The sequence below is a fragment of the Bombina bombina genome, chromosome 4 (assembly GCF_027579735.1).
Source record: "Bombina bombina isolate aBomBom1 chromosome 4, aBomBom1.pri, whole genome shotgun sequence".
NCBI classification, from domain to species: Eukaryota; Metazoa; Chordata; class Amphibia; order Anura; family Bombinatoridae; genus Bombina; species Bombina bombina.
In genome coordinates this window covers 1,151,602,679-1,151,626,417 of record NC_069502.1, presented here as the reverse complement: position 1 = coordinate 1,151,626,417, position 23,739 = coordinate 1,151,602,679, and the positions used below count along the sequence as shown (strand labels likewise).

Here is a 23,739-nt window from a genome sequence, read left to right as displayed (position 1 = left end):
TTACCTGCAGCTGGGAGTAGCTGAGTATAACTTTTTACACAGAACTTACTCTGCTGAGCTGAGGAGATTGTGAGGTAAAATATCTTCCTTTTTTACATAGAGATGCTCAGGTGATATTTTCCTGTCAGCTTTTTACAGTTATACTGCATCAGTTTCAAGTGATTTAGCATATGAGTATTATGTCCCTTTAATGTAAACAATATAATGTATCACGTTTTCTAGTTTAGCATAACAAAGATTTAGGTCCTAGATGATCATGACCTTTGTTCCCAAATGTATAGAATATCTGCAATAAAATCTTGTTTTCCCATGAAGGTGTAGTGTATTTTTTCTAAGGATAAAATATGGTCTACTTCTCTTGACCACATGGGGAAATTGGGTATTTATGTTGATTTCCAGAACCGGGCTATTAGACGTTTAGCGCAGTTGAGCAGACTCCTAAATAATATTCTACGATAGATACAAGAAATGGGAGGGGTGTCATTTAACAAAACCACATTATGAGAGAGCGTGAAAGAAAACCCTAATGTAGCATTTATACATTTAGTGATATCTTCCAAGTATGTTTGGAGAAGAGGGCATGCCCACCAAATGTGGGATAGGGTTCCTGTGCCACCACATTGCCTCCAGCACAAAGAGGAGGAATTTGGGAATATGCTATGAAGTCGGTGTGGGGTAAGGTACCACCTGGAGAGCAGCTTATAATTCATCTCTGCAAACACTAATGAAATGGATGATTTTTTGGTTTCTACAAAAATATGGCTCCATTGCGCTTCTGTTAGGGTGACTCCAAGTTCCCTCTCCCATTTGGATATATATGAGGGTTGTTTAGCAGGAAAAGAGCCTCGTAGCAGTTTATAAATTATAGAGATGTGGGACCTGCTCAAAGCAGGGTTGGTTCACAACTTTTCAAAAGGGTAAAGGGGTCTGGTGAGGTCGTCTGTGAAGGGACTATTTATTTTGGCGTGTCTTAACTGTAGGTAGGGGAACCAGAGATGGAATGGGGCCATAATTTGGCCATTATTAAGCACCAGGTGTGCTGGGACATTAGAGGGAGAGTCTGCAACAATCAGGGTTTGCATTGCATGTGGTTGTAGGAGAAGAGGATTATTCAGAATAGGGGTAAGGGTAGACGTTATAGTCGAGATTTGGTTATCTAAAGCTAGGGTTTTATCCCATACCTTTAATGTAGCGGCCACATAGTAGTTTGTGTTAACTTCTGAGGGTCTGTGTTTGGCTGGGGTCCAGCATAGATCTCCGAGATTATGTCCGCCTGTTAAGGAGGTTTCTAATGGTACCCAAGGTTTCTCATGATGAGAGTGTTTCCACGCAACTATGCGTGCCAGGTGGGCTGCTCTAAAATAGGCAGTAAGATTCTGGGCGCCAATCCGCCATGTTCTCTGTCAAGGTATAAAGTATTTTTGGTCACTCTGGTGCATTTCTGGGCCCAAATAAACTAATCAAACATTCTTTGTTGTTTTATTAGATATGTGGGAGGAATATCCAAAGGGAGGACTGGAAACAGGTACAGAACTTTTGGGAGAATATTCATTTTGAGCGGGTTTATGCGGCCCATCCATGAGAGATGACTTTGTTTATGCCATGTCTCAAGAAATTTTGGGGATTCTTTTTGCAGGGGGGTGTAGTTGAGATCGAACAGGTCGGACTGAATAGGGGAGATATCTATTCCTAAGTAGCGTATTTTATTGGTGACCTGAAAAGTGGTGTATGTTGTTATAAACCTAATATCCTCTTCTGGTATATGAAGAGGCATTCATTTAGATTTCTCCATGTTAACAGAGAAATTCGAAACTTTCTTGTAGCCCTCGAGTTCTGCAAGCAAAGACGGCAATGAGGTAGATGGGGAGCGAATCGTAAATATATCGTCCACGTAGAGCAGACATTTTTGATGGGACTGCCCAAAGGATATGCCCTCAATTATATTGTTATTTCTAACCCTAGTCGCCAGCACCTTTATAGTTTGAGCAAACAATAAGGGAGAAAGGGGGCATCCCTGTCTCGTGCCATTTCTGATAGGAATCTTCTGGGACAGAGTGTTGTTAGCGCTGATTCTAGCGGTGGGGCCGTTATATAACGCTTTTATGTGGGAAATTAAGATTTCCGAGAAGCCAAATTTCGACAGGGTGGCCCAGAGGAACTCCCAGTCCACCCTGTTGAAGGCCTTTTCCGCATCTGTATAAATTAAGATTAAGGGGGTGCTAGAGGCATTGGCAATAAATCTGGTTTGCAGGACATGGATAGTATTGTCCTTGGCCTCTCTGCCGGGAATAAAACCCACCTGGTCAGTATGTATAAGAGTAGGGAGAATGTTATTAATTCGAGTGGCTAATAGTTTAGCATATAACTTAATATCGATATTAATCAGGGATATTGGGCGATAATTAGAGACTTGCTCCTCATTTTTTCCTGGCTTGGGAATAACAGTTATTGTAGCCTTCAATAAAGACTGAGATAGATCTTCCTTAGCTTTTTATCTCCCATCAGTATGGGTAGATTTTTGCTTATGATTTTACAGATTTGGTCATACTGCTTAGAAAAGCAGGTCATGAATCTGGGTTGGAATTGGTCGGTAGATCTCTTCGTCTGTGAGCTCATGGACATAACTGTGAGCATAGAATCTCGGTTCATATGCTGTACTTCAGTATAGGCTCTGTCAATCACTCTTTTTAGGTAGCCTCTGTCCCCTAATCTACGACTCAGATTTCTACTCTCCTCCCGGAAGGAACTATCCAGGGTAGAGTTTTGTTTCGTCCTCATAAATTGACCCTTGGGTATGCCTTGAAAGAAATGCCCGGGATGACTACTCCGTGTGTGCAATAAACTGTTCCTTGCAAAAGGCTTTCTGAAAAGAGTAGAGATCACTTTGCCAGTCAACGTCATACCCTTCAGATAAACATCAAGGAAGTTAATACTCTCCTTGTTTCAGGTCTCCCAAAAACCGTTCAGCTTCTTGTAGGTCCGAGGACCAAACAATTAGCAGGTCAACAATGAACCTAATATATTTGACAATATGGGCAAAGGGGATGCCATCACCTCCATAGATGTGGTACCTCTTCCCACCAACCCATGAACAGGTTGGCGTAGGACGGGGCAAATTTTGACCCCATTGCCGTGCTACATCTTTGGAGGTAGTAGCATCCCTGGAACATGAAAAAGTTATGTTCCAACAAAAACTTAACAGTTTGAATTAAAAAGTCTTTCATGTTGGAGGACAAATCAGTGTACAAGTCAAGGAAGTATCTAATTACCGTTAAGCCATGTTCGCGGGGGATAGACGAATCCAGGGAAACAACATCTACCATTAAACAGCTGTATTCCTGTCTCCATTCGATACCTTCCATGACCTTTAATGTCTAAATGGTATCCCTCACAAAGCTAGGCAACTTAGGTACAAGTGGCTGTAAAAAGGAGTCAACCCACTTAGATAGTGGTTCCAGTAGGTACCCGATACCAGCCACTATTGGTCTCCCTTTGACATTAATGATGCTTTTGTGCACCTTTTGGAGGTGGTGGAAGATGGGAGTAACCAGGTTAGTGACCAAAATATGGACTGCAGTCCGAGAATCCATTTGTTCCTCCTCCACTGCCTCATCCACAAGGTGCCTAAGCTCCCTTGAAAACCTTGTGGTTTGATCACCTGGCATCAAGGCATAGGTGTCGGCATCACTTAGTTGTCTAATTGCCTCATCAATATAGCTAGCTTTATCCATAATGACCACATTGCTGCCTTTATCTGACTGCTTGATCACAATGTGGTCATTATCACGCAAACTGGTTAGAGCTTCCTTTTCCTTAATTGTTAAATTATGTATTCCACCAGACGTAGTTCTCGATAGCTCTGTAAGATCCTCTACAACCCGCTGGTGAAAACCTCTAATGCTTTTGCCCTAGCTTGGAGAGGGTAAAATATGGATCTAGACCTCAAAGCAGGATTCATTGTTTGCAGATGAGAGTCTTCAATAGCATGCCCCACACTCTGCAAACCCTCAAGGGACACTAAAGCACAGGTAACTTCAAAAGTCAAAGAATTATACATGCCAGACATCAATGGGGTCTTACTATAACTCGTATATTCAGTTGTTCTTTCATTTGAGAAGTACCTGCGGAGGGTAACGTCCCTGACCAGTTTGTTCATGTCAAGGATGGTCTGAAATAAATCAAATGTTCTCAACGGAACAAAACCTAAGCCATAATTAAGGACCCTACATTCAACATCAGTCAGAGTATATGAGGAGATGTTAATCCCCATATCTATTGATATTTCCTCAGTTTTTTTTGTGGTTCTTTGCTCTTAAAGGGGCATGAAACCCAATTTTTTTCTTTCATGATTCAGATAGAGACTACAATTTTAAACAACTTTCCAATTTACTTCTATTATTTAATTTGCTTCCTTCTCTTGTTATACTTTGCTGAAAGGTTTATCTAGGCAAGCTCATGAGCAGAAGAGAACCTAGGTTCTAACTGTTGATTGGCGACTGCATATATATTGATTGTGATTGGCTCATCCATGTGTTCTGTTAGAAACCATTAGTGTATTGCTGCTCCTTCATCAAATGATACAAAGAGAATAAAAAAGATTAGATAATAGAAGTAAATTAGAAAGTTGCTTAAACTTGTATTCTCTATCTGAATCATGAAAGAAATTTTTGGGTTTCATGTCCCTTTAATGTGTACCTGGGTTGTCCGTGACCCTCCCCACCTAGGCCTATTACCCCTTGATTCTGTTTCCCCTCTCCCTGGAATTGTCTCTCGGCCTCTTGAAAAACCTGGGTATTAGTCTTAGCAGTTTTAGATGTGTGTTCAAAACAAGTATCAGATTTACTTGTTTTTGGTCTTGCTCCTAGAGTAGTGGAGCCTTTCAAAATACCTTTATTGCCACCACCTGATATTAGTTGTACTTCATTTTCAGGTGTCATCATTTCCCTCCTGATGCCTGCTCGTCCCCTGAAATAGCTTCGAAACTGGAAGCAAATCTATCTTTATCAGAGACATCCACCTCTGAATCTGAAAATGTAACTTTTTTCAGGGGTTCAGGTGGGGGATCCTGTGACCTATGTGTATTACTCCTATTTTGGTGTCTTCTGTAATTGTTTTTGTTTTTACCTCCAGCAAAATTTTCTTGGGTTCCTGAATTAAACCAGGACTTATTTCTTTGGCGGCGACGCCACACATAGACAACACCAAGGAAGTAATATTTTTGATCTCTTAGAAATTTAGTATGCTTAGTTTGGATCACTAACTTCTTAGACTCCTCAATAGTTTTCTTGAAAATTGCTTCAAACTGTGTGTATATATGTTTAAACCTGTCCATTTCGGACTGTATAGAGGACATTTTTAACTTAACTTAATTTAATAAAACATCCTTATACTCTATGAGGAGACAAATCAATGTTAGTGAACAATCAGTTAATGCTTGGTTCCAGCATGAGATAAAGGTCTGATATTTGATGTCATAAGTTGGAAACTTAGTCAGTCTTAACCCACTTGGGATCATCTTTAAACCTAGGTATTTCGTTATGATCCATCTATCCCATTTCAGCTTTTGTTCTTTTAGTTTTAAATTCTCATAGTCCTGAAATAGGTCACCTAGTTTAATCCTTGGGGAATCATGACTGAATACATCCTCCAAGGGGTAGATTTATCATAGTGTGAGCGGACATGATACAATGTAGCGTATCATGTCCGCCGCACTTCGATAAATGCCGACAGCATACGCTGTCAGCATTTATCATTGTACCAGCAGTTCTAGTGAACTGCTTTTGCAATGCTTCCCCCTGCAGATTTGCGGCTAATCGGCCACTAGCAGGGTCGAATTGATGTCCGCTGCCTCAGGGCAGGCAGAAAAGTTATGGAGTAGCAGTCTATAGACCACTGCTTCATAACTTCTGCTTCCGGCGAGCCTGAAGGCTCACGCGGAAACAGGGGCATCAAGCTCCATTCGGAGCTTGATAATTCGGCCCCATAGTGTCTACAAGTGTGAGTTAATTGTTGGTCTGGGAGAGGGAGAGCGGCACTCTAGGAGGAGCTCGGTATCAGTTAGACAAGTGTTTAGGCGCACCCTGTTCGCAGTGCTCTGTTCTTCCCGCATGGTGACACCTGACACATGGGGGCCTATTTATTATTGTGCGAGCGGACATGATCCGATATTGCAGATCATGTCCGCTGCACATTCATAAATGCAGACAGCATACGCTGTCAGCATTTATCACTGCACCAGCAGTTCTTGTGAACTGCTGGTTCAATGCAACCCCTTGCAGATTCACAGCCAATCGGCCGCTAGCAGGGGATGTCAATCAACCCGATCGCATTCGATCAGGTTGATTTCTGTCTGGGGCTTTAGAGCAGGCAGACAAGTTATGGAGCAGTGATCTTTAGACCGCTGCTTCATAAATTCTGTTTCCGGTGAGCCTGAAGACTTGTGCGGAAACAGTGGCATAAATCGTCCCCCAAATCTAGCATGTCCAGGTTATCTTCATCAATATCTTTAAACATTAGGGTATCCATTTTCTGTGTCCCCTCCATTGGGGTAATAAAACTTCAATTGATAGTAAACACTGAAGATAATTATATATGTCTGTAGTGAATAATAGAGCAAACAGCTCAGACGGCTTTGTGTTTGTAAATACAGTCCACCATAACAGAGCCGTGTTTTAAGCCGCTGACATCACTAACCTGAAATATACTGCTGAATTACTGGCCCTGCCGCAGTCACGTGATCAGGTTCAGCTGCCGAGATGGTTGCGAGGAGGAAGTAGGCTGTGTGTTTCCCTGCTGCTTGCTAACACTACAGAGTGTACGTTCAATACGGACCGGAGGACCCTTATACCCTGAACCAATAAGTGAGTGAGTGAAGCTTTCTTCTGACGAAGTTGCTACTCTGTGTACCAGGGTTGTGACCTGGCATGCCGATACCAGTGGAGCTGGCAGTCAATTTAGACAATCAGGTAGTTTTTTACTCCCTCTTCTGGTATATCTCTGTGTATACTTTAATGGAATGCGGCTTGTGTTATTGAGTGCATATGTACATTACTCAGAGTGTTTATTCTGCTGCAACTTTTAAGTGCTTTCAGTATTTTAAGTCTCACCCACTGAACAGGTTGCTATTGAATTCCAGTACTCTGGACTGACGTAACATTTATTTGGATTAATAAACTGGCTCATACTATCCACATTACCCTGCTCATCTATTGTAAAATTTTTGGGTTTCATATCTCTTTAACTGTTTTCCTATTCGGACAACTGGAATGACATTTAGCAGGTTTTACTAACATAATCTGTCACCCTGTCACATATCTGTCCCTACTTATCTCCAGCAAAACAGTAGTTATTTTACAGTGGCTATAGCTTTGTCTATTCCAGTAAAAGGGCCAGATGTCTTCCTCCAAATAAGGCAAGTGGTGGAGAGAATACTCTGTACCTAGGGATCACTTACAGGCAAACAAGCATCTTCTATTCATTTTTAAAATAGTCTTGAATTTGCAAAAATATCTTTGAAAAGTCCCCACTGCTTTGGGAATACTTTATACTAACTGCAGGCAAAATAGCAGTGGACCTCATACGTACAAATCCACCACTCACACATGCTTAGACTGACAGTTATGTTTTGACATCACTGCTGACACACAGAATATGCACATGTTAAGGTGTTCTCTTTTTATATGTATCTTACCTAGGAGACTGGGAATAGCTGAAAATGTTAGTTTGTGGATAAATAACTGGATAAAAGATAGGTATCAACGAGTAGTAGTAAATGGATCATACTCAGATTGGACAAAGGTAATCAGTGGAGTACCCCAGGGATCAGTGCTAGGCCCTATTCTTTTTAATATTTTTAGTAATGACTTGGAGCTAGGATTAAATAGCGACATCTCTATTTTTGCAGATGATACTAAGTTAAGTAAGTTATTAGGTCAGAGCAGGATGAACTTTCGTTACAAAGGGACCTGCAAAAATTAGAAGTATGGGCAGGTAAATGGAAAATGAGATTTAATACGGGAAAATGCAAGGTTCTACATTTTGGAAGTAAAAATAAGCAGGCAACGTATTATTTAAATGGGACAAGACTTAGCCAAACACAGGAGGAAAGGGATTTGGGGGTAGTAATAGATAACAAGCTAAAGATGGGTGCACAATGCAGGGCAGCAGCTTCAAAGGTTAATAAGATACTAGCATGTATTAAAAGAGGCATTGACTCAAGGGAGGAAAGCATAATTCTGTCACTATATAAAGCCCTGGTAAGACCTCACCTTGAGTATGGAGTGCAGTTCTGGGGACCAATTGCAAAAAAAGATATTGCAGAACTAGAAAAAGTCCAGAGAAGGGCCACAAAGCTAATAAGGGGATTGGAGAATTTAACCTATGAGGAGAGGCTAGCCAAACTGGGTCTGTTTTCTTTAGAAAAAAGGCGCTTAAGAGGTGACATGATTACTTTATATAAATATATTCAAGGCCCATGTACAGAGATGGCAGAAGCTCTGTTTATTCCAAGAAAATTGTTTGTGACCAGAGGTCACAATTTAAGGTTGGAGGAAAGGAGATTTAATCTCCTGCAATGGAAACATTTTTTCACTGTAAGAGCAATAAAAGCGTGGAACTCATTACCAAAGGAGGTAGTGAATGCCAATACCCTAGATACATTTAAAAATTATTTGGATACATTTCTGTCTATAAACAAAAATTAATGGATATGATTGCTAGTTTTAAATGGGTCACCTTTTAGTGGGATTATTTAAGCTTAACTGGAGATTTTTGTATATATTTTAGATTTGTATAGGTTGAACTCGATGGACTTCGGTCTTTATTCAACCTCATCTACTATGTTACTATGTTACCTGACAGAAGGATGAAATACCAGACTGTCCTATTGCATACCAGACACTTGGTAACCTTAATCCTGATTGATTAATTGAGGGGTACTTATCAACGTGTCAACTTTCCTGCCCTCGCCGGCCCAATACGCCCGCCTAAGCTCGCCTACCTTTGCCGCCGCGGACCTGAAAAAATACGCCTAAGTTATCAATAAATCTGTCAAAAAGCCGCGCACCAAGTACGGGGCGATGAGCAGCGGACTGTGAGAGTTATCACTCATCCGATCTCGCTGCTCTTTGGCTTTTTTACAGCTTTATTGCTAGCCTGTCACTAAGCACTCACACTAAACTACACTGTTCTACCCCCTATACCGGTGCCCCCGGAGCCCCCCGCAACTAAATAAAGTTACTAACCCCTAAACCGCCGCTCCTAGACCCCGCCGCAACTCTTATAAATGTATTAACCCCTAAACCGCTGCTCCCGGACACCGCCGCAACCTACATTATACCTAGTAACCCCTATCCTGCCCCCCCCTATACCGCCGCCCTCTATAATAAAGTTATTAACCCCTATCCTGCCGATCTCGCACCTCGCCGCAACTAAATAAATAGTTTAACCCCTAAACCGCCGCTCCCGGACCCTGCCGCAACCTATATTAAATTTATTAACCCCTAATCTGCCTCCCCTACACCGTCGCCACCTATAATACATTTATTAACCCCTATCCTGCCCCTCACTACACCGCCGCCACTGTAATAAAATTTATTAACCCCTAAACCTAAGTCTAACACTAGCCCTAACAACCCCCTAACTTAAATATTAATGAAATAAATCTAAATAATATTTCTATTATTAACTAAATTAATCCTATTTAAAACTAAATACTTACCTTTAAAATAAAGCCTAATATAGCTACAATATAAATAATAATTATATTATAGCTATCTTAGGATTTATTTTTATTTTATAGGTAACTTTCAATTTATTTTAACTAGGTACAATAGCTATTAAATAGTTAATAACTATTTAATAGCTTACCTAGCTAAAATAAAGAGAAATTTACCTGTAAAATAAAAACTAACCTAAGTTACAATTACACCTAACACTACACTATACTTTAATAAATTATTCCTATTTAAAAACTAAATACTTACCTGTAAAATAAACCCTAAGATAGCTACAATGTAATTAATAATTACATTGTAGCTATTTTAGGATTTATATTTATTTTACAGGTAACTTTGTATTTATTTTAGCTAGTTAGAATAGTTATTAAATAGTTATTAACTATTTAATAACTACCTAGCTAAAAGAAATACAAAATTACCTGTAAAATAAATCCTAACCTAAGTTACAATTAAACCTAACACTACACTATCATTAAATAAATTAACTACAAATAACTACAATTAAATACAATTACATAAACTAACTAAAGTACAAAAAATAAAAAAAAGCTGTTACAAAAAATAAAAAAAATAAGTTACAAACATTTAAAAAATATTACAACAATTTTAAGCTAATTACACCTAATCTAAGCCCCCTAATAAAATAACAAAGCCCCCCAAAATAAAAAAATTCCCTACCCTATTCTACATTAAAAAAGTTAAAAGCTCTTTTACCTTTACCAGCCCTTAAAAGGGCCTTTTGTGGGGCATGCCCCAAAGAAAACTGCTCTTTTGCCTGTAAAAGAAAAATACAACCCCCCCCCAACATTAAAACCCACCACCCACATACCCCTAATCTAACCCAAACCCCCCTTAAAATAACCTAACACTAATCCCCTGAAGATCATCCTACCTTGAGTCGTCTTCACTCAGCCGAGCCACCGATGGAACTGAAGAGGAGATCCGGAGCGGCAGAAGTTATCCTCCAAGGGGCGCTGAAGAAGTCTTCCATCCGATGAAGTGATCCTCCAAGCGGCGCTGAAGAAGTCTTCCATCCGGCGATGTCATCTTCCAAGCGGCGCTGAAGATCATCTTCCATCCGGGCGAAGTCATCTTCCAAGCGGGGTCTTCAATCTTCTTGCTTCAGGATCCATCTTCATCCCGCCGACGCGGAACATTCTTCTTCCCCGACTGACTAACGACGAATGAAGGCTCCTTGGATGGGATGAAGATGGATCCTGAAGCAAGCGTATTCTACTTTTGCCGGAATTCCAGCGTATTTGAGGTTGACGGCTTGATAACTACCCCCCATAATGTTTACCAATCGGGAATGTTTATGAACAGACTCACTGTCAAAACTTAATCTGACAGCTTTATTCATTAGTTAATAGGAATAAAATTCTCTAATGAGATAAAGCATATTTATTTTTACAATCCATTTAAATAACTCTTATATTATCTAAATTCTGAGTTGACAGATGTAAATCAAATCAATAAAACATTGGATTGGATGATTACAGTAACATAGATAATAGTTTCACTGATAAAAATGTTCCATTAACAGTTTGATAATGTAGAGCATTTTTTTTTTTAGATAAAACATCATTAAACTAAAACAAAATAACTAGGTTTTGCCCTTTCAATTTAAAAATATGAAAAGTAGGAACATCAGGGTAAAAAAGAAGCAAAAAAACAATTATAGATGTTTGTGTTTGGTTGATGAAATAGGTGTCTAAGGATTTAAGAAGGAAGTAAGTCCAACTGTGTAAAATTACTCCTGGAAGAAAACCAATTGTTGCTACTTAAAGGGATATGAAACCCCCCAAAAAAAATTGTGATTCAGACAGAACAAACCATTTAAAATAAAAGCTTCCATTTAAACACAGAGACAGGCATAACTTAGTCAGACCTCTCACTATCTTTGAGACCTTATGTCGCTCAGAATCTCCTGCGGTAAGGACCATATCATTGACATACGCGATGCTACAAAAACCATCAGTGGGCTATATCCCTTATTATATAGATAGATGGAATGAAGAACTAGATATTGAATTATCGGCAAATGATATTGCTAAACTATTTACCAATGTCACCAAAGTCTCCATATCCAGTAATCTTATAGAGTTGAACATTAAGATATTACAACGATGGTACCTTACCCCCGTTAGGATTAATAAATTGTTCCCATTGGCTTTTCATAAATGCTGGAGATGTGGTAAGGAGCAGGGGTCTATGCTTCATATATGGTGGACTTGTGGGTTGTTATACCCATTATGGTTAGCAATAGTCAAGGCAACAAACACACTGACAGAACTGCAATTAGAACCAGACCCCCGAATTTGGTTACTAAATGCTGTACACAATAAAATTCCAACGTATAAGAAAAAAATAATTTTTATTGCTAGTAATAGCCTCAAAAAACTAATAGCAAGAAACTGGAAATCTCAAATAACCCTAAACATGGCCACATGGTATGCCCAATTCCAATTCATTCTATCACTAGAAGAATATGCATACAGGAGAAACGGTAGGAGAGAGGTGTTCTTACAGATGAAGGTCATGTGGGAATCATTTATTGCTAATATCTAGATTACAGGAAGGATGAGATTGGATGGAATGGGAAGGTGGTGAATACTATAATCGATAGGGTGTTAAGTGGCAATAGGTTAAAACCATCCTTTATAAATATGTCACTGGGATAATAGGAAATTAACTTGTGGAACATGGTTATTTACTGTTGTAGAGTTTATTGTTCTATTGTTCTATTTATCATATTGCACAAATGCTGTATTGAATATCTGCAGAAATCTATATTTTTCTTTTCTGTAATGTGATGCAGAGAGTTCAATAAAGTTATTAAAAAAAAATAATAAAAAAAAAAAGCTTCCAATTTACTTCTATTATAAAATTTGCTTTGTTCCCATCATATTCTGTGGTGAAGACATACCTAGGTAGGCATCTGGAGCACTACACGGCAGGAAATAGTGCTGCCATCTAGTGCTCTTACAATTATTTTGCCTGATTTTCCTGTAGGAACACTAAAGTCAAAATGAGACTTTATTCTATTATTTAATTTGTTTTTAGGGGTTAAAAACCCAGTTAAGTAATAATGCTATAATAAAATAATTTAACACTAAATATTTCTCATGTCATTTTTAATATTAGTGACTCATAGGGGCCCATTTATCAAGCTCCGTACGGAGCTTGAGGGCCCTTGTTTCTGGCGAGCCTTCAGGCTCGCCAGAAACACCAGTTATGAAGCAGCTGCTCCATAACCTGTCTGAATGCTCTGAGGAGGCAGACAGACATAGCCGCAATTCAACCCGATCGAATAAGATCGGGTTGATTAACACCCCGCTGCTAGCGGCCGATTGGCAGCAAATCTGCAGGGGGCGGCGTTGCACCAGCAGTTCACAAGAGCTGCTGGTGCAATGCTGAATGCAGAGAGCGTATTGCTCTCAGCATTCAGCGAGATCTGTCGGACATGATCCGCTGATCAGATCATGTCGGACAGACACATAATAAATAGGCCCCATAAAGTTCCCTGACTTGTTTGCACGTTACTTCAGAATTCATTCCAATGCAAGTTGTGGCGTGATCTGTGACAGCTTTTATCAGCTAATGACAACTGTTGCATGTTTAGTAAATACTTCATAGTCTTCTAGATTCACTAAGACTTGAAAGGCCTCTCCCGTTTTTATGTTATTCTTTGTAATCTATTACAGCTCACTCATCATTTAGTGGTGAATGGGGCTTCATATACTCTTCTTATTTTGTATATGGCTATTAGAGACCAGAGAGGTAGCTTATTATGTGCCATTGTCATTTTTATATCTGATCAGTAACTGTAAAGTTTACTTTCTTAGCTCTGGCAGTACGGTGAGTGGTTGGACGTTGTAGTTGATGACCGTCTGCCTACAAAAAACCAACAACTGATGTTTGTGAAATCAGGAACAGCAAACGAGTTCTGGAGTTCTCTGCTGGAAAAGGCCTATGCCAAGTAAGTGACATCACCCTTTATTTAACCCTATGGGTGTCAGCGAGGGGCTTCAAACATTGCCAACAGCACATTGCAGTTTTCTTTGGCAACATAGACGTTGACCAAACAACAAATGTCCCAATTTAACAAATTCTCCAAGGAAACTAAGGTGCCACTAAAGGCTATCTTTAATAATCCTCTATAAATACAGCAGGATGTGCTCTTCTTAACAAATCAATGTCCAGGTACAGCAAAACAAAAGCACTCCAATGGTAGTATTGCAAGTAAAATAATCCAACCCAACACACAATGACGTTCACTCAGAGGTATTGTAAAAATCTAGTGCATTAACAATCGTGCAAATTGCACAGGCTTGGTGTATCAAAGCCCCTCAGCTGGCTCCCTCCAGTTAACAGTTATACACTGCCTGAGGAAACAGTGTCATTTAACACTGTGAAACGCGTTGCAGCAGTTTATGTGTTTTTATATTCCTATTTAAATAAATACTTCTATAGCAATTTGGGGATTTTCTTCAATATTGGGCCTCAGATTATACTTGATTCGGATAGCTGATAATCATAAGGAGCCAGCTTGGGGACTTTTATTTACCCAGCCTGTGTGATTTGCACTATTGTTAGTGCGCTAGAATTGTGAGTACAATAGCTCTGAGCGAATGTGATTTTGTGTTGGATTGGATTCTTTTAACTAGCAATATTATACCATTGGAACATAGATGTTCAAATGGCAATATGTCTGCAAACAATATAGTCACAATTACAAGTTTACTTCCATAACAAGGTACCACATTCTTACTGAGATTGTTTTGTACAACAGGCTAAATGGATCTTATGAGTCACTAATAGGAGGCTTGCCCTTTGAAGCCCTTCAGGATTTTACCGGAGGCATTTCTGAAATTTATTGTTTGAACGAGGCTCCGGGTGACTTGTTCCAGATTATCCAGAAAGCCTTGAAAATGAAATCACTTGTCACATGTAGTTCTGTAAGTGTCATCTGTTATTTGTTTTATTTATTTATTTAGTGTAGATACATGGTCATTTTTAATTAAAAAAAAAGTCTATTACTTTCATATTATTACAATTATTATCTCATATTTTATGCAGATTGACAAAAACAAAAACTACATCAAAGTATTTACAAATATTAGAAAAAGAAATTGCCTGGGTTATCTTTTGCATTATGTGTACTAGCCTTTTCTTACCCCTGATCACATGACTTTTTATTTATTATCTATTGACTTGCATTTTATCCAATTAGTGCAGTGTTTGCCACAACCCACAGTCATTAGCACCATGTTATCTATATGGCTCACATGAACTAGCAGTCCCCTGTTTTGAAAAGCAAATTAAAAAGCATGTGATAAGAGGCTGTATGCAGTGGCTTAGAAACAGGCAGAAATGTAGAGGTTTAAAGATTATAAAGTACTAGGCGATAAGCCTGTCCAGGGGGCAGTCTATGTTTAAAAAATACAAACACCCAAGCTAATGTTACAAACAATAAAAAATGTAAAATTACAGAAAAAATAAACAAAGTTATCCAAAATAAAAAATTTAAACCTAAACTAATACCCCTATAAAAATAAAAAATCCCCCCCAAAAAAACACCCCCTAATCTAATACTTAACTACCAATAGCCCTTAAAAGGGCCTTTAGTAGGGCATTGCCCTAAGTTAAACAGCTCTTTTACTTAAAAAAATTACCAATTACCCCCTAACAGTAATAACCCCCACCCAACCAACCCAACAAAATAAAAAAACTAACATTAAAAAAACCTAAGCTACCCATTGCCCCTAATGGGGGAATTGGATGGGCATTGCCCTTAAAAGGGCATTCAGTTCTTTTACTGCTGTTAAAGGGCCAGTAAACATAAAAAATAATGTTATATAATTCTACACATAGTGCAGAATTATATAACATTATTTTAGTGCTAGATGTATAGAATCTAATATTGCCGGTGAATTGTTATAAAAAAACAGTGTTTTCCAGACCCGCTCTCTGTGCTCTACTGAGCGGGTCTGTTTTTTACACTGAGTGCATCTGGCCAGCTGTTTAGTCACAGCCAGGCCCGACCGTGCCATTACACTCAGGGGCAGCTCGATCCCCGCTGTCCAGACAGAGCAGGAGCGAGCTGCACTGAGTGTAATGGTGCGGTCGGGCCGGGCTGTGACTAGACAGACCCACTCAATAGAGCACAGAGAGCTGGTCTGGAAAACACTGTTTTTTATAACAATTCACCGGCAATATTAGGTTCTATACATCTAGCACTAATATAATGTTATATAATTCTGCACTATGTGCAGGATTATATAACATTCTTTTCTATGTTTACTGGCCCTTTAAAAGGGCAATCAGCACTTTTACAACAGAAGGTCTAATTCAAGGTGGCTCCATCATCTTCTATCTTCATCCGGAGCGAAGGCAGCGCAGAGCAGAGGTGCTGAGCGATTTTCCCCGATGCGTGGATGACCGCTTACGACCGCCACTGAGGACCACCGCTGAGAACTGCCGCTGAGGATCCGTGCATCGGGAAAGCCAGCTCTGCGCCACCTTCGCTCCAGATGAAGATGGAAGATGATAAGGCCACCTGGAAGAAGACCTTCTCTGCCAGACTTCAGGAAGCCTTATTAGCTGTTTGCAAGCTTACCGATCAGTTCACTATCTCCTGATGTCGGGACAGCTTCTCTCCCGGTTTTGCCGCAATGTTCCGGCCATCTAAAGTGGTGATCTGTGATGTTTGCGGCTCGTGAGTTGGTTCCGTGCTGATCTGTGGCCTCCGGGGTATCTTGCCTTCCTCTGGGTTATTGATGAAGTGCACATGCGGCTATTTCATGGGGATGGTAAAATGTGGGCCTAGGAGCTATACACTTATGCGGCCATCTCGCTAAGCAGCCAAGCTCTGCCCCTTCTTTATATTGCTATTTTAATAAATACTTCTATAGCAATTTGGGTATTTTCTTCAATATTGGGCCTCAGATTATACTTGATTCGGATAGCTGATAATCGGAGGGAGCCTGCTGGCGGGCTTTTATATACCCAGCCTGTGGGATTTGCACTATTGTTAGTGCGCTAGAATTGTGAGTACAATAGCTCTGGGCGAATATGATTTTGTGTTTGATTGGATTCTTTTACTAGCAATATTATACCATTGAACATAGATGTTAAAATGGCAATATATGGGGGTGGAGCTAACCACTGAAGTGGAAGGTCTCATCTATACAGAGCTCCTAGCTCCAAACATAGAAAATGGGACTTATTTAACTTTTTTTTAGCCTATTAGTTCTAGAGACCATCCCACCATACAAGACGTTCTGAGCTGGAGTCTGGGAGCCTGCAATAGCCCTATTATACTAGATTTGGCAAGTTATCAGCCCATGCTCTGAGCCGGTCCATTGATGGCCTCTCTGCGCAACGCTACCTACTGCATATGCCATGCTTGTATCAGAAACGGAGAGGTCATGCAGGTTGTTATGGGCTGTGCTTCGGAGCTTTGATCGCCAGCTAGACAGATGCTTTCTAGACTTACACAACACCCTAGTAATGGTGACCCGAGGAGGGGCAGACATTAACCATCACTTACAGCTAACTAATGAAACATGCTATAAAAAATTGTGGAGTAATCCAACGGAACAGTTTCTCACACAATATAAAGATCTCATCACTCAAGCAAGATGAACAACATTATCAGTGAAAAAGAGAAGAAATTCTTGACTGTAAAACCATCCGAAAATAGCCACCTTTTATATGATCCCCAGGGTACATAAAAATGCCAAACATCCTCCAGGCCGTCCCATAGTGTCTGGCAATGAAAATCTGACAGAAAAAGCAAGCAAATATATTGACCAGCGATTAAGAGAATTTCTAACAGAGATCCCTTCATATATAAAAGACACAATGGAGACACTTCAGCATTTAAAAGATATCCAATTAGGACCCACATCTTGGCTTGTCACCGCTGATGTAGAGGCCCTTTACACAAGTATTCAACATGAATTAGGGCTGGAAGCAGTTCAATATTACCTTAATCTAGAAACAAAAGAGGATGATAATCACAATAAATTCGTGATGAAATTACTTGAATTCGTGCTCAAAAAGAACTACTTTGTCTTTAATGACCAATTCTATCTGCAAACAAGGGGGACAGCCATGGGGACAGCGTGTGCACCCACGTACGCCAACCTATTTCTAGGTTGGTGGGAGCACAACACTGTCTTCATTGATGACAATGACGATTTTACTAAACATATCCCCCTCTGGCTAAGATATATAGATGACATTCTCTTAATTTGGGAAGGACCCAAAGAAAAACTGGACAGGTTTCTAAAGATCCTAAATCAAAACAGTTTAAACATCAAACTGACTTATGAATGTAGCCAGACTGAAATATCCTTTTTAGATTTGAGAATCTTTAAAAAAAGTAATGGCTTGTTGGGAACTGATTTATACAGAAAGAAAACAGCCACTAATACTATTCTGTATAATACAAGCGCACATGCACCGTGCACAATCAAATCCTTACCAACAGGAGAATTTCTACGAGCCAAAAGAAACTGTTCAGAGCCTGATCAATATAAAATTAGAGAACAAGAAACAACAGATCGCCTTAGCCAGAGGGGGTACAGTAAATCTTTAATTAAAAAAGCAAAGGATAGAGCAAGAAAAACAGAATGCCAGAACTTATTGAAACCTAAGATCCGCACTAATGACAGTAAAACCAGATTAGTGTTGACTTATAATACACAAAGCAAGGATATAATTCAAATAATCAATAAACACTGGCATATCCTTCAGGCAGACAATACTCTGGATCAATTTATAGGATCCAAAGTAGATATCAGCTACCGACGCACAAAAAATTTGAAAGATCTAGTGAGCCCCAGCCATTATACTCGTAAAAAGAGAACTACTGTTAGTGGCATACAAAATGGTTCATACCCTTGTGGGAATTGCATTGGCTGCAAATTTCTGAAAAAAACAACATCAGTTATGGATAGATTTGACAAAAAACATTTAATCAAATCTTTCATTAATTGTAATACTACTGGTGTAATTTATGTCTTACAGTGCAAGTGTCCCAAAACCTATGTAGGGATGACGATACGTAAATTACGAACGAGACTGCAAGAACATGTGCGTAATATCAGAAATGCAGCCAAAGATTTAAAGAACAAGAAGGCCATTTCATCAGCAGCACAACATTTTTATAAATTCCATCAAGGAAAGGCAGAAGGGCTAAAATGCTTTGGTATATACAAAGTTAATCTTGGAATCAGAGGTGGAGATAAAGAAACAATCTTACTACAACATGAAAGCAGATGGATTTATCTGCTCAATTCCATACAACCCAATGGGTTTAAACAAACACAATAACTATTTTTCATACCTGTAGACATAAATTAGATGATAATAATTCAAGAAAAAAATACAAAAGAACTTACAGAAACAAGAAACTGATTAAACTCTTATAATAAAAAACTGTAAAACATGTATATTTGTAATACTTATATTGACAACAAACTCACTAATCATTATTCTCATTGATTTCAAACCCACTACTCACTTGCATTCCATACCCCTGATCACATATCACTACGAAGATATTTAATTATTTATCACCCGCATATATTCATTGTTGTATTAGTTCTTCACAACTGCACACATTAATGGATGTTATATTCCATTTATTTTTCACCCACATTTTATACAACACAGTATCACTTTAAGAAACAGGGTATATTATTTAGACCCTTTAATTTTATATTTATTATTTTCCAGAAGTATCTCACAATCACCTCCCAAATTAACACAATCCTTGGATCCACATTGAGTCAATATAATAAGACTCTTATTCTCTAGCACATCATTTTTATAATATCACTCTATATGAGAAATATCAGACAGCACTGTCTGCATCAAGACTCGAGTATGCAGCGATACTGCTATCGATAACTAAGGTCTCCACATTTTTCTTGCATTATCATACAATAACACTTTAAACTGTGAGACCATACAAGCAATTACCAAAACTCTATTAAAGCGTTTCTAGCTGTTTGTTTAATATTAACAATCTATTTTAGTGTTCCATCCATTCTGCATTATTTATCATCCAATCAGGTATGCATATCTTTTTCGGATAAATATATTGTAGTTCAAAATTACAACCAACTACAATATTGTAAGTGTCGTTTACATCCTTATCCCCTCATAAAGATCCAAACTGATTAATTCATCATTTCTATCAGCAAACTTAATCTGTCATGTGGCAAATACTAATACAAAGAAATAATCACAAACAACATATCTTGCAGGAAACGTTATGAACAATCCAACAGATATTCTAATGTCCTGTTTTCACAACGTTCTCCTTTTCTTTCCCCTTCTCTTTTTTTGAATAAAAAATGTATATATTCCTTGCGCTATAATATCCCATTGAAACTGGAAATCTATACACAACACATGAATGAAAAGGCAGCCGTATCCAATTACATTCTTTCCCTGACACATACAGGCTATCTCCCATTCTATGATAGGTTCATTGTAATGACGTATCAAATTTGCTGAATAAGATCCAATAGGAAGGAGCAGTGCGAGCCAATAAAAAGACACTTCTGTGGCCGCGCCATACCCTTTGAAAAAGCCACGTTAGTGGCGAAAACATGTTAGGGAATTGTTTGTTGAATGCCATTTAGCATTTTTTAATAAGCAGGAATGGTGGTCTTTATAATTTAAAATAATTGTGGTTGTGCACAATATTAAGTTAATCAATTTTAGAATGGGGTTAACTCAGTAACGTTATCGTAAACCAAACCGGCACTTATAGTATGGGCTTAGTGTTGATTGCAGACAAGCGGTTAAGAAATACGGAGCTTTAATATACACATAACATCGCAAACTTTCAGTTTGAGATCAGCACTCAGCCGCCAAAAACGTTTAATACTTAGTCCGGTAATACGTATTAACCAGTTAATTTTCAGTATAAGCAAAGCTAAGTAAACTTTACGAATAGCAGCTATCTTGTAGCAGCACCGTAACAAATTTATACGATTGCTATGACTCCTAAAATGAAACAAACACAGTAAGATTTCAATACAATAACTTGGGTGACTAATGGTGATAACATGACTACAACTCTCTCATGTGAAATATTGTAATAGAAGCTCGGTCTGAAAAAGCCGTTAAGACAGTTTTTACATTCAACACTAAAGCTTAGCTTGAAAAGTGGGCACATGACAAAAAACTTCTTCATGCACCTAATATAAGCAGCATGCTACCAACATTATGTTAATTGTAGCAGTATAAGACTATAGCGTGACAAGCAGTTGTCCTGTATAGCTAACTATGAACTATGTATCTTACACATTTTCTATACTAATGAATCACCAAAACAATGTGTTATAATTGAAACATTTTTGAGTATTTTGTTACAATAAAAATTACACGGATTACGTGAATGAAATAACGTTAGATCTGTCAGAAGAACAATAGTGTAAAATCTAAGCAAGCCCAGTGTTTTCTCTGTATAGCCAATTACTAACACCATGTCAGCAACATTATTTATGTAAAAAACAACCTCTCTGTACAATCCAAAAATTATTCAAATATGTTGCCATGATAATAATTATACTATATATTATTATCTCTTAAAATCCAACGGTATTCCAGCGACATATTAAACTTTCTTGTGGTTGTACAAACAGAATATATAAGCAGACATAAGTATACACAAATTTAAGACACCTAAACTATACAGGGGTTAACCTGATAACTGTCTGACCAGTGCAATTTAACTCTATATAGACAATACTGTCTATTGCAATTTAGCTAAAAATCTAGCGAAAAATAACATCCTGTATATGTCTTTTCTAATAATAGCAGACCAAAATATAGGCACAAATGCAAAACACAATCAATAGAATTGTAAGAAAGCCAGATCTTGTCACACCAAGTTATATATTTAATGCAATACCACATGCAACAATAATATAATCCAACACCAACAGAAATTTTAGATAAATTTCGGTGAGAATATTGGCTAGTTGTTTTGCAAACACCTAATATTAAAATTTGAATTCAACTGTGAGTTACAAACAACATATATTATACTTTAGTCAATATCACAGTATAGTAGTCTTACTCATACCACGCAAGTGTTACAAATATCAAAACATTGCTCAATTACTGAGAATACCCTGACTTGAAACTGACTATCAGTCAAAGTCTTTCTCAATATATGCTACAACCACTCTAACCTTCTGTGAATAACAGATAGAATCTAACCAGATCTAATCCTGTAATTTTAATAAAGTATGTATGTAGATTGTGTTTGTTGTTGTTTTTCATTTTAAATTTACCAATAAAGGTTATATTTTAATATATCCCAATGCACTCCTCCCACCTAAGACTCCTACATCTTGTCCAATCTTTGCCATTGTCAATTAGGGAAAGAGTGCTATTTAGGTGTACAATCCATCAATCCTAGGATTGATAATTTTCGTTTCACATTAACCAGCACGATGTTGAGCAAAATAACAAGGCACCAGAACAACCTTTAGAGCATCGACCTGAGAAACTACCGAGCGACCTCGCCCATAATGGCCTTGATACAGATATTACGCTGCAACTAGCTACCAAGCATTCGTCTGAATCCTCCATAAGAAAACCTCTACAGACGGTAGTTGTCAGGGGCAACACACTCAGGCAGGAGGCAGTACGGAGAGAGGAGTCCCAGCCGCAGTTGAAGGAACCGAGTCACATAAGCACCACGAGAGCCGCAACTCACACGATCAGTTACAACGTAGAACTCGATCTAACTAGAAGCCCCTTACCAAACCTGGAGGTTAAGCCGGGTGAGTCCCTGGGCGTCGAGATTGGGCCAAGGTTGCCCCAGGGCTGTACCCACTGTCTGTGTTCTTGCTCAAACCGGAATTAGGTAAGCGCTTTTACTGAAAAACCCTGGTCAGATTGGGAGAGCTGACTTATGGCCAAATGACTGATCCTTATTGGAAATAGGATAAAGACCGGCCAACTAATATCCTCAGACTCATTAACTGATCGCACCTACGTTTGTTCAGGCTCTAGTCCCCTATAAAGTTTACACAAACCCTAACTATATTTTTGCTCAAAGGTTTACTTGGGACTCAGGTGGAAGTGTGCATAGGCTGATGGAACTTGTGTTAATTTTACAGCTAACTGCACATACAAGCATATATTTGGAAACTGCATTTGCTTGTTCCTTCGGACGGGCATGTATTGATGATAACTCTTGGGTTTGATCATCGATGCAACAACATATGCACATTCTGGATGATAATAGTTCTGCAGTTCTACTGAAACACAGTTACTCATTTATCTTATGTTAGCTAGTTATCCTTTTCTGCAGCGCTTACCTCTGTCTATTGTCCTATACAGATAATGTTAAATGAGTAGCATGTTATATTAGCAGTTTTAAATACCAAGCAATATCTAAGGCGGATGAGCTTGTTGCATTATTATATATTTTTTTACGTTAGTACAGGTAGGAAGACCTGTGTTTAAATGGTTAACCCCTATAATTTATGCTGCGTATTTCAGAGTATAGTTTGTTACAGCACCCTGACCCATAAAGCACACAGCCTATAACATAGTCAAACTCCTACTGTTCAGCAATATTCCCTGTTTAAAGTTTCTCAGATACATACAGTCCTATCTCCTTTATTTATATACCTGCATGACAAGGTCTTAGGGCTCCTTTTGGACTCTATGGATGCGATTGAAACCACATAATTGTATATCCAGGATCATTGTGTGCAGCCTTCCACCCCTTGTTACACTCAAAATAGCACCTTATGTGCACTTGGGGTATGCAAGGTCTCATTTCCCTGTCTCCGTGCAATTTGTTATCTGCTAATCATACTCTCTACCGGAAATCATAGCATAACAGCTTTTATATATATATATAGTGGTAACAAGTATAATACAGTATATCTAGTATTTAGCTACAGCTTGTATATAGAAACCAGTATAATATAGTGCCTTTAGTGAATAGGTACAG

At 38.7% G+C, this 23,739-nt stretch overlaps 1 protein-coding gene across 2 annotated transcripts in view; it reads left to right on the top strand.

Annotated features, from left to right (window-relative positions):
* Positions 1-23,739, top strand: part of LOC128658089 (calpain-8-like) — a 314,417-nt gene that overhangs the window by 79,627 nt on the left and 211,051 nt on the right. For both annotated transcript variants that reach the window (XM_053712543.1, XM_053712542.1), the window contains exons 4-5: positions 13,583-13,716; positions 14,530-14,695. In XM_053712543.1, the coding sequence (XP_053568518.1) occupies positions 13,583-13,716; positions 14,530-14,695 (300 nt within the window). The remainder of the gene's footprint in view (positions 1-13,582; positions 13,717-14,529; positions 14,696-23,739) is intronic.